Below are 12,397 nucleotides of genomic sequence, written 5' to 3'. Positions count from 1 at the left end.
AATGGCACTGACGGATCCAGGGGGGGCTGAAGGGGCTGAAGGGGCTGAAGGCCCCCACCCAATTTTTGCCTTTGACATCCCATTGTCAGAGAACTATTTGCTCGTTTTTTGTTTTTGTTTTTAACCGACCCTCCTTTTTAATATATATCTAACGTATTTTGGATTTAATTGACACTGTCCGAAGGCCAAACCGGACCTGTAAGTATTCATATGACAGCGTCATGGTGGTGTTGGAGCGCAATTGGCTTTCGTCGGTTTTAGCTAGATAGAGCATCGTACGATGGCGTCACGATGGCAATGAATGCTGATTGGTCGAGGTGATCTCGTACGATGCTGTAGCGCAACGCTGGGAAAGAGGGATGGAAAAACTTGAAGTGTCATTTTTATTTTTAGCCATACTTGTATTCTACTTTTCAGGAAGAGCCATGTATGTGCGTGTGTATAATTTTTTTTACCATTGCAATCTAATTTATTAACCATTTCCTCAATATACCTTTGCAAATAGCTTCAAAATGCGTCTAAAATTGTTCCCCAGCTGATTCCGGTCGCTTCCCACTTACTCATAAATAGTTCAGCCCCCCCCCCCTCAAAAAAAGTCTGGATCTGCCTCTGATGAATGGGGTAGGGGGAAGTCTGTTAGGGGCAGTCTAAAGTTTTTACGTAGGCCTAAGTAGTAAGGTTTGAGAATAGGGTGAGGAGAAATTGAGTGGTATGAAGTGATAGTGGGGTGCGCCAGGGCTCTGTAATGTCACCATGGTTGTTTAGCGTGTGTATGGATGGCGTGGTAAGGGAGGCAAAAGTAAGGGGAGGGGCGAGGGTTGGAGTTGGTAAGTGAAAGTTGAGAGAAATTAGTGATAAGCCAGTTGTCGTTTGTGGATGACACTTTGGTAAGATGTTCCTTATCAAATTAAATTCTTGTCTTTATGGTTTAGTAACTGTTACATCCCAGCTGAAAATTAATCTGTTTATTTTTTACTGATAGATTAGTCAGTTAGGGAACTTCCAATACTCATGAATCCATATAAAAAGACATTTCCAGACTTGTTTATACAAATTAATATAGCATTGGTACTGCTACCAACTATAACACATGACAGCAGACTCTCATCATTTGGCATTATTTCGCCTAAACAGAACGAAAAAATATTGACATGGAACGTTTTGTGTCTATATTTGCAAAATCGCATAACAAAAGAAAAATACAGCTAATTGGAGATGCGCATTTCACTGTTGCTGTCTGTATGCCTCATTGTTTGAATAATTATATTCAACTTGTGTTTCTTTCTTTTTTACTTTAACAATACACTGCCCCCAAATCAAACCATTCCGCTGGGACGTTTAGCTTAAGTTAAGGAAGAGAATGTTAAGTGAAAAAATGGCTGTAGTCGAACGTCAAACGGTATATATGCCCCCCTATGGAAAAGTGCGGCCCCCCACCCACTATGAAATGAACCTTGTCTACGCTATTGCGTAATATTTCAAGACTGCGAATATTATTTTGACTGTAGAAATATTGTAATTCTCTAAGTTGGTAGTATTCTATTTTTCTTTGTATGATATGAGGGTCTCCTTAATGCTGCTAAACATTTAATGAAAACTAGATTAAATGGAAAATAGATGCGGGTATATAGTCTATGTCTTTTTCCATTGTCACCCCACCCTCCCTGAAAGTATTGCAACCATTCTCTCATTTCTTTGTTTACGTCTACATGCAATCCGATGATCAATTTAAACCAGCATTATTTCTTGCACGAATATGTTGGTTTAAAAACTTATAATGAATTCTGTGATTAGAACTTTGTTGTTTTAATGCTAACTATAAGTTCGTATTTCTTTTGTTTTCCTTCATGCAACTAGGTGGCGCTGCGGGCACGTCAACAACCAAAACAAACTGAACGTAATCAGCAAGAAGAGGAAATTGATACTTTGGCATCTGCATCGACTCTATTGGATTTAAATGACGGGACGAAACAAAATTTGGATTGGCCATGGAGGTTGATGGTAAACAGACGCAGGTGCCCAGTGCCAGTGCGGCCAATGAGGAGAAGTAAGTCAAGAAAAAAAAAAATAGAAAAAATGAAAGTCCGAAAATCATGGATTGTCGTCTTGAAAGGCAGAAAGTTGTCAATTTTTTACATATGCGTATTTATAAGAACTTGTTATTACAATGTAATGAACATAGGCTTGATGTTTGCATAATACGTTGTATGAATGTATTAACATAGTGTGTATTAAGATCATAGAATTGACATTTTAACTTGTCCATATACTTGGTATGGTAATGGTATTTTAGGTGTATTTGGTCTAGTTCAGAAATTTATGCTTCATTGCCATGGGTTACGCCCTCTGCATCCTGTTTGGATATTCCTCACTAAAACCTGATATACTATATAGTTACAAGCAGAGACCAATTGTATTTGATAAGTACTGAGCAAACTGATGGTGGAGATAGATGTATAATTCATTGGAGATATTCAAGCGTAATTCATTGGTTGCCACTCTTGACTCGAACCCTCATCAGGTCAAGTCGGCAACAACCTGATAGACTTGGTAGTACTCCTGATTGACATTGTCAGTATTAGCAAAGAGAAATGCCTCTTCTATACCTGACTTGAAAGAATTAACTAAATATTGTTAGATTAGAAGACTTAGTTTACTTAGTAAGATTTAGAGGGCCTTCCTCATAGCATTTAGTGGTCCACTGCAACCTTCAGACCAAGAATCTCCTCTTTGGAAGTCAATCTGGTCTGGTATGGAGTTTGAGGCTGCCCTGGGTAAGTTTTTATTTGGGCACACCTATAACTATGTGATATAGCAATAGAAGACGGATTATTAATTTGGAAATAAAAATACATCAACATATATGATTTTCTTGGCAGAAATCAATAACAAAAAAGTTGTCAAAACCAATTTACTAATGAACAAAGTTACAGCAGTTGAATGATACGCCATGTTTGTTTTGAGATGCCGAGGTCAAAGAAATGAAAGGATGATAAATTCGTCTATTCTGACCTAACCTACTTAACCTAACCTATATTTAGTAACTTGATACCTCAAATTCTAAAGATCATTCAGGTTGTTCTTATCACAGATGCTGACAGCCTGATTATTATTGTAACTAGGGCAATTAACAGACGATGGAAGAACCCCTTGTTCTCTCATATCGTCCAAGGAAGCCCTTTTGTCTTTGTAATAGAACTTATTAACATCACCTGAAGCTGGAGAATACGTGGCCCACAACGTGAAAGCCATTGTCTAGCTGACAGTGACTGGACTGGACAGATGACAGCATGGCATCTGTACTGTATCCTAGCAACTATGTTCATTAGTAGATATGCATGTAGCAAGGTTTTTGTTATTTATATCTGCCAAGAAAAATTGCATACTATGTTTTAATTTTCTAATGCTATATCATGTAGGTGTGCGCAACTAAAATAATACTGTGCCCTGCAGTGAGTTTTGTACTCTCTCATCGCTCCCACCCATTTCACTCATGTCTATTCCACCCCCATCCATCACCCTTTCCTCCATCTCTTAGCTCTTCTTATGGTAATCATGAATTTATGATTATGGTAATCATTATAATTTCTATTATTATCATCAGCGATGTTATTATTAATAGTTTTACAGTTGTATGGACAAGTGTATAAGGAATGAAAAAATAATGCAATTTGATGCCATTTTGAATTTGAAATTTTTAATGCCTTGGAAGGCTAGTGATAACTTTTCTTTTTAATACATATATCGTTTTACATTTAATTATTACATTCTGTGAATCATTCTTCTAACCAAAGGTCAGGTGTTGATAAAATTAATAATTGCCTTCAGGTATTGCTGGGTTTGTTATGCCAGTGATGCAGATGATGAAACAGCTCCCTGGGTCAAGCCGTGCAAATGCAGAGGAACTACTAAATGGGTAAGTCAGCATCCTCAAATGATGATAAAATTTAGTTGTGAAAATGAGCCTCCTTCTCTCTCTCTCTCTCTCTCGCTCTCTCTTCCCCACTCTCTCTCTCTCTCTCCCTCTCTCTCCCTCCCTCCCTCCCTCCCTCTCTCCCCTCTCTCTCTCTCTTCCCTCTTTCTTCCCTCTCTCTCCTCCCTCTTTCTTCCCTCTCTCCTCTCCCTCCCCCTCTCTCTCCTCCCTCTCTCTCCTCCCTCTCTCCTCCCTCTTCCTCTCTCTCTCCTCCCTCTCCCTCTCTCTCTCCTCCCTCTCTCTCTCTCTCATTCTCCCTCTCTCTCTCCTTCTCCCTCTCTCTCCTTCTCCCTCTCTCTCCTTCTCCCTCTCTCTCCTTCTCCCTCTCTCTCCTTCTCCCTCTCTCTCCTTCTCCCTCTCTCTCCTTCTCCCTCTCTCTCCTTCTCCCTCTCTCTCCTTCTCCCTCTCTCTCCTTCTCCCTCTCTCTCTCTTCTCCCTCCCTCTCCCTCCCTCCCTCCATCCCTCCCTCCCTCCCTCTCTCTCTCTCTCTCTCTCTCTCTCTCTCTCTCTCTCTCTCTCTCTCTCTCTCTCTCTCTCTCTCTCTCTCTCTCTCTCTCTCTCTCTCTCTCTCTCTCTCTCTCTCTCTCTCTCTCTCTCCTTCTCCCTCTCTCTCTCTCTCTCTCCTTCTCCCTCTCTCTCTCTCCTTCTCCTGCTCCTTCTCCTTCTCCTTCTCCTCTCTCTCCTTCTCCTCTCCTCCTCCTCTCTCTCCCCTCTCCTTCTCCTCTCCTTCTCCTCTCCTTCTCCTTCTCTCTCTCTCTCTCTCATTAAAATGAATTTTTTCTGTACATGTATGTCATTCAAAGCTTATGTTCACACAGGTGCATCAGTCATGTCTGCAGCGATGGGTTGATGAAAAACAGAAGGGCAATTCCACAGTCAAAGTCAATTGTCCTCAATGTGGTGTGCAGTACCTCATTGCCTTCCCTAACATGGGTAAGAATTGTTTGTTATGTAGCTTCAGTAATTTTACCTCGAAGATGGACACCAGGGAGACAATTCTCTCTGATATTTGCTTTGTATCATCTGAATATTAGCCAATACCTTATGTTGGTCCATTTGAGAGTGTAATCTTCAAAGATCATGAAAGAACTTTTGCTGTAAATTATAACTGAAGTAAACATTTGATACATCTTTGTTCCCATATGTTTATTTGCTATAGATAATTGGTTACTTCCTCATGTGTTCAATTTCTGCATTGTAATTCTCTGTTTCCAGGTCAGCTGATGCTCTTTCTTGACAGAGTTGATGCATTTATATACCTAGTTTGCCCGTTTGTGGCTGCTGGTGTGGTCGTTGGCTCAATATACTGGAGTGCAGTTACATATGGTGCAATCACCATAATGCAGGTAAATTCAGGGGAATTTTAACATTTAAGTAGAAAGAGTTATATGTTTGTGCTTTGCTTGACTCCAAGGACTTTATTAATTTCAACTGTATTTATTACACTTGCACAAGGGGAGCTGACAACATGACTTCTCTCCTCTTCCTACTACTTTCACCCGGTGACATAGAAACAGTCCCACATTAATACAACACAGGCAGTTTCCCACACAGAGTGATAAATACATGGAACAAATTAGACAACAAAACATTATGTGCAAACACTATACAAGATTTTAAGATAAAATTTGATGCGGAGAGATACAAAGACAAGCATAGCTCCCCTCCTCTGTATACAACTAGGTAAATACATTAATACAACACAGGCAGTATTCCAGATTTTCTTCGCATAGAGATCTGTGGGAGGTTCTAAGAACCTTTGATAGCCACTGTGGGGCTGTGTGTTTTCTACATAGTGAAACTTACAACAACAATTAATTGATTTTCTTCATTATTGTGGCACTCAGTGCAGGTGGATGCTGCAGCTAGCCTATTGAGGCAGTTGCTGGTTATGTGAAGGCTGCAGATCTTCTGCAAGAGAGAATAGGAGTAATAGATTGATCGGGATCCTAGCCATCCATTTAGATCAAGTACTCATCATGGCTGAACTGATGACAGCAGTTCTTCTCTACAAGAGTTTATCTGTGTTTTCAATTATTTTTTTCTTTTTCCTCTGGCACAGGTGGTAGGTTATCAAGAGGGCATGACCCTGATGGAACAAGCAGACCCACTGGTGCTTCTGGTTGGGCTGCCCACAATCCCAATCTTTCTTCTTCTCGGAAAAATGGTACGCTGGGAGGATAAAGTTCTTCGACTCATTCGGGCATCTGTACAACGTCTTCCCTTTCTTAAATACCTTCTTCCTGCTTTCAGGTATGTATGTGTATCTACATGGAGAGGGCTTATGTACATGTGAAGTCTGCTATTTGCAAGGTTAGGGAAATGTAGGGGCTACAAATAATGTAAAACTGCAGATATGTGGCCCAGACCTTAATTTATTTTTTTTTTTATTTTTTTTATTATTATTATTATTATTATTATTATTTTTTTTTTCTTTTTTTACTTTTTTTTTTTTAACACCCTCCCAGACCCTCTTATCTTGACTTTTTGTAGGAATGTACTCCCTAGGATTACAGAGATTAGAGGATGCCTAGTTTCATCATTCCATCCTGTTTAAGCTGCCTTTATGACCCAAGTGGGAAACTGTGTCCGTATATATATATATATATATATAGATTTTTTTTTTTTTTTTTTTTCATAGATGACAGGCAAAAATGGAAATACATGCATAAAGAAGTGGTACAGGACAGTATTAAGAGGGTGGGGTGGGCAGCATAATGTAGGGACAGTCACAGTACAATTAAGTAGCATCGTTTCTTTATCCTCTAACATGACAAAATTATATGTGGCTCAGGTCTGTACGGGTGCCCCATATAATCCCTACCGCTACTACACAGTAACATGTAGCCAGTATCCCAGACAGGGAATACCCCACCCATTTCACTCCCATCCATCACCCTAAGATTAGGGGGAGGAAAGGGTGGTGGAGGGAAATGGAATGGGTGGGAGTGGGTACTTGCCTTTTGACTTGATTACTTCCCTCGTGAGGGGAAAAATTATTTGATAAATTGATACAGTGAGTCCTCCTCATATGGTAATTCTTTATCTGGTAAATTCACAGTTACGGTATTTGGTAATTACTACCCTCGATTCTATTTATGGTAAGAAAAATTCACAGACTCTGTATCCGCCAGATATTTTGAAGAAGAAAGAGCAGGGAGAAGGTACGTCTGCCATATCCTATTATTACATGTTATAGTGGGTTCGGTATACGGTAATTTCAATTTGCGGTAAGGTTTTCAGGAACACATATGTACTGTATAACGAGGACTTACTGTATAGATAGAAAATATGTGCTCCCCCCATGCCCCCACCCCCTTTATGCACAGATATCACAATTTTTTCAGAGAATGAGCTACTGGACTTAGATTCACTTGTACATGCTCATGTCACATAGGTGTTTCATTGTCATAGGCACAACACCCCTTTCTATAGTATTTTTCTGTCCATCCCTAGAAACCTTAACCTGTACTACTTTCCCTGCTATACATTACCCTAAATACAATCCACTTCCTCTAGCCTCTCTTCTTTAAGAGAGGCTAGACATGTATAGTTGCTGATCAGCAAGTAGTGAGGTTCAGTTGTATTGGTTATGAGGTGTAGTTAAAGTATGTGTTCAAAATTTAGTTGTTGTGGTTTGAATAAAGGATGGAGAATGTTTGTCAAAAGACTAGTCTTTTAGAGATCATGTGCAAGTTTACTAGCTACTGCCAACCATGAAACAAATAATCCACTTTATAAAAGGGATTAAGAAAGTTAATGATGGAGTTTGGGGAGGTGTGGGAAAGGAGGAGGTTGAAGATAAGTGTGGATAAAAGTAAGGTGATGAGATGTGCAAGGGGAGAGGATGGCAGCAAATTGGAAGTGAGTATAAGGGGGAGAGGCTGGAGGAAGTGGATAGCTTTATATACTTGGGGGCACATGTGGTGGGAAAGGGAGGAGTGGAGGTAGAATGTAGATTGAGAAAAGCAAGTAAATACCTTGAGAGAGTAAAAACTGTAATGAGAAATACATATTTGGGAAAGGATTCTAAGAGGAGATTGTATGAAGGGGTGATTGTGCTGGTAGCACTGTATGGTGAAGAAACATGAAATAATGTACAGAACCAAATTTATTCCTCAAGCAACTGTAGTACCAGTCTTGTTTCAATACATGAAATTGGTTAAGGGTATATATCCCCTTTATATATAGATTTCTTGTACTTGGAGTATTGACTGCTTGGTAACATGAAGCCACATTAGGAACTGTTTCTTGAATGCTCTTATGAAGTCTCAATCTCGTGTTTAAAGAGTGGTTGCTGTATTTTTAGTAATTTGAAGCTTTGTTTTCAGGTATGAGCAGGTGAGCGGTGTGAGCACAACAGCAGTCATCAGCGACCCACAATGCGCCACACGTGTCCTGTGCGGTGCTCTTTCTCTCCCTACCTTGTCTTCAATTACAGGGCGACTCTTTTTTCCGGCAGTTCAGGACAACCTCACCAGAACGTTATTGGTGAGTTTTATCAGTCTAATCATTGTTTGATGATAGGAGTGGAAGCAGTTCAGGGCTGCATAGCAGAGCGAGTTTACAAAAAGGGCATACTACTATAGATTTCTTGCTTTGAAAAGTCTGCTATTAGGAGACACTATTCTAGCTCTCTCTGAAAGCAGGATTTTGTGGCATTAAATCAAATCACTTGTCATAGAAAATGTTATTCAAGTATTGTTTTCTATTTGTATTTCTCGTATATTCTCTAGCACCATTTGTTAGTCCTGTTAGAAATGTGCCTTATAATTTCTGTCATTTTCATTTGGTTTTCAAGCTGTCATATCTTTGTCTCCGTAGTCTTTGAATTGCAAGGGAATAGTTTGATACTTCAGCTAGTAATACTAGGTAAAAGAAATAAAAAATATATATATAGATGCATGCAGGCACTTCTGAAAGATAATTGATTTAATTTTATCCCATGTTTTAGGGTGGAGGTGCATTTCTGTTGGTGAAAGGTCTTTTCAAAGTGTACTACAAACAACAACAACATGTCATGCAGAGCCGAAGGAAAATAGTAGATTATCCCCAAGAATCCCCAACCACTCCTTCCAACAATAGTACCACCCAAACTGACTCTACCACCACTAGTACAACTGCAACTTCCTCCTCAATCACAACTTCAGAAACAACAACAAATACATCTACAACCCCAACTGAACCTTCTGCATCGTCGAATCCAGAAAGAACGGAGGAGTAGTGAAGGTAGTAAGAATGGTGTTGTTACGAGTGGGAACATTGCTAGTGCATTGGACATTGTTGGTTTGAAGTTTCCTGCCTAATGTATACTTGGACTGGCGGATAGAAGACAGTGACAATCATGTAGCAAAAATTCTATGTGATGAACCTTTTCATTGCCTTGTGATTGTTTTAACCTATCAGTTCTAAAAGGTGGGAATGAAGAAATGTAACAAAGTGAAGCAAGACTTGTATGTGATATATTGGCAGAACTGCCAAAGTTTAACCCCAAACTTGAAATTATTGAAAAGCTTTTCGAAATATATATTGGAAATTCCCCCTCCCCCCTCAGTCTGAAGTAACTTTGGAAATTGGTTGCAAAATATTGTATATGGAAAGTAAAGTGATGATATAGTCCTTAAAAAATAGGTATCCTCTTTTTTGAATATCAGACTTGATTTATAAAAAAGAAAAAAATGGTTGTGTTGCCAGTAAAAAAAAAATAATAGTAAATGAATAAAATGAAATAAATTCACCACATTTATAACCTAGTGGAAAGTCATAATGTAACCTAAGCAGTCCTAGTTTAATGGGCAGGATTCCTTGCAGAGGTGGAAAACTAATTGACCTGACCTATTAGACTTAAGAATGCACACAATTCTGTAAGGTTTTAATACAGGGATAACATACAATTAAGTGCACTATTGACTTAACTTTTTTTCATTATGAAAACAATTGTTGCCATTTTACTTTATTCCCTGAAAACGTACAAGGACCTATAAAAGTGATCAGGCTGGAGAAGGTTATACCATGAAGAGAAACACAGCATTCATTGTTTTGGGTTATGGTGTCTCACTCTTCATCCTTGTTTGTGCATATTATGTATTTCTGAATCAAAATACTATTAAGATTTTTTTCTTTTCCTTTTCCTTAATGCTGCCATGTTTTGTAAAATTGGGAAAAAAGATTCAAGTGCTTTTTGTTACTAGACTTTCCTTAGTGCAACAGAAAAGGTTAGGTACTGTATATGCCGATGTACAAGTCGACTCATAAAATTCGGAGGTGTAATTCAATTTTAGGCCAATACTTGCCAGATACGTTGACTCCCAGGTTAAAGCAGCATTGATTCCATCAAGAGGCCAAGAATTTGTATGTGTTTTCTAGCACATTATTAGAGCCTATTCTATATAAATTAAAGGCTTCTTTCCCTTTATAAAGGAGGTAGCCAGTTCAGCCAAAGTTTGCAAGACCCAGTAATATTGGTCACATTATTTATTGTATCTTTGATAACACCTGGTGGAAGAGACAAGTCTGTACAGTAGTTACTGCACAGCTCCTAGTGGTAGAAGGATAGTTCTTATCTTGTGTAATGGACAACAGCTGACTGCTTGATGACACCATTGGCAAACCAATCGGCTGATGCTAATGGCAGTTTTGTGGGGCTGTTGTACCAAACTTTTCTATTACCATAATGCTGTGCTGTGTAAACCATAGTTATTATCTGTTGATACATTGTGCCAAGTATGTAAATGTGGGTGAAGGAATTAACTTGGACCAAGAATTGTGTCCTTCATTCACCTCTACATATAATCCCTCAAAAACATACATCAACAATGAATTTCAGTAGCAAATAACTAGTGGACTGTGAAAGTTATGGCAAGTGGCGTACTGCTAATCATCTAGCAAATGGCAAGTTTGTTGAGCTGTTGTACCAACATTTTGTACTACCAAAATGCTGTGTTGTGTAAACCAATATCATTGGCAGCTTGGCAGGATGAGATGGGGGGAGGGGAGACTTCAGACGTATACAACAGGGTCAACTTGCACATTGTTTCCCATGTTGTGATCTCTAAGGATACAATAGTTGTAGCTCCCTGGAATGTTGTGTGTAATGACAATATGTCATACATACTTGATGCCCTCTCGTCCTATTTCGTCCCTCAAGGAGCTGCCATTGATTAATACTAAATATTGTAATGGTTGCCAAACAAGAGATTCATAGGTACATGCCAAGGGCAATTTCTCCTTTATAATGTTGGGGGAGGGGTGGCCGAGTCAGACCATACACCCGCTTCATACGCATTAAAAACCATTTAACACTTAAGCACCTCGTGGTAATGGAGCATGTGTTATCCATCTTTGCCACACTGATCAGGTCAGAAGTGATACAGCTAGACATGAGATTCTGCAGGAAGTAATTGTAGTGGACTCCAAGTTATGGTGAGTGTTGTGTAACAAGTGATGCAGGTTGTTCAGCTTGTTACATATTTTGTACTTGGCATTCAGGTCAAACCTCCCCCCTCCCACACTTTTTTTTTTTTCTTTTTTCTTTTTTTTTCTCTTTTTTCTTGTGTCGATATATATGCCGGCATGTATGGTAATTATATTTTATCCCATCCATTTGATACTATGAAATTATGAACTATGTTATGTGGGCTTTCCTTAATGCTATGATATATATCCTTGTATTGCAAAGTGTCCTGATGTAGGTGTTTGGACTGACAAGATTTAAACTCTGCTTACCAACCAAGTATTGAAGTTAGTTTTTAAAACCAGAAGGAAAAAAATTATGCCCCAGTCTACATATTTTCATTGTTTTGGAAGAATGTAGACAAAGGACTTAATGAGTTCTTGTTTTATGTGCTATACATTGTCAGAGGCAAAGATACCCGCAGAAGTGACTACTGTAATCGTGTGTAATACTTGGCCTGCACTTGTTATCCCTCTAAGGAAAGAGGGCGCTCAGTGTGAGTCCTAATGTTGTGCACTTGATTAAATATTGCGAATATACTTTCATGGCTTTGCTTAACCTAAGCTTTAATTTATGATCATTTGATAAAGAGAATAATGAAAAAATTACATTTACTTCCATAGTAGTTTTAAAATACTTTAGTTCTGTACAATAATGTAATAATTACTCGCTTCAAATTCCAATAAATGTAATCATGCATGTAACAGTCCTCTACCCTTCCCTTAGACCTCTAGGGAAAAAAAATTTGGTGCATTTTTGTGTATTTTTACTGAACTTTACCATCAGCTAGTAAGTAATAGGTAATTGTCTAGGTTATTGGTTGCATAATATTGTGAGGTTAAAATCTGCTCAGGAGCATGCAGCTGATACTTTATGGGGCACCCCTATGGACCAGAGCCACACATCATTATGTAATAGAGGACATCTCTTGAGAAATGACACTTTATTATATTGCAACTGTCCCTCTGTTG

The 12,397-nt window shown here is 38.9% G+C and overlaps 1 protein-coding gene across 1 annotated transcript; it reads left to right on the top strand.

Moving 5' to 3' along the window:
* Positions 1 to 1,843: 1,843 nt before the first annotated feature.
* On the top strand, positions 1,844 to 11,966 carry LOC143026323 (E3 ubiquitin-protein ligase MARCHF5-like). Its single transcript, XM_076186515.1, has 7 exons — positions 1,844 to 2,047; positions 3,829 to 3,916; positions 4,792 to 4,906; positions 5,189 to 5,319; positions 6,036 to 6,226; positions 8,305 to 8,464; positions 8,928 to 11,966. Exons 1-7 carry the CDS (start codon positions 1,989 to 1,991, stop codon positions 9,195 to 9,197), a joined length of 1,014 nt encoding a protein of 337 aa, XP_076042630.1. The 5' UTR covers positions 1,844 to 1,988; the 3' UTR covers positions 9,198 to 11,966.
* The last annotated feature ends 431 nt before the right edge of the window (positions 11,967 to 12,397 follow it).

This window comes from Oratosquilla oratoria, chromosome 6 (genome assembly GCF_046742065.1).
Source record: "Oratosquilla oratoria isolate Oo_2021 chromosome 6, ASM4674206v1, whole genome shotgun sequence".
NCBI classification, from domain to species: Eukaryota; Metazoa; Arthropoda; class Malacostraca; order Stomatopoda; family Squillidae; genus Oratosquilla; species Oratosquilla oratoria.
This window is presented reverse-complemented; position numbering and strand designations above follow the sequence as displayed.

Excerpts from the sequence above, each read along its gene's own strand:
- LOC143026323 (XM_076186515.1), top strand. The coding sequence starts at position 1,989 with ATGGAGGTTGATGGTAAACAGACGCAGGTGCCCAGTGCCAGTGCGGCC. Across the intron at positions 2,048-3,828 it reads AGTGCGGCCAATGAGGAGAA|GTATTGCTGGGTTTGTTATG; the intron begins GTAAGTCAAGAA and ends AATTGCCTTCAG. Across the intron at positions 5,320-6,035 it reads GTGCAATCACCATAATGCAG|GTGGTAGGTTATCAAGAGGG; the intron begins GTAAATTCAGGG and ends CCTCTGGCACAG.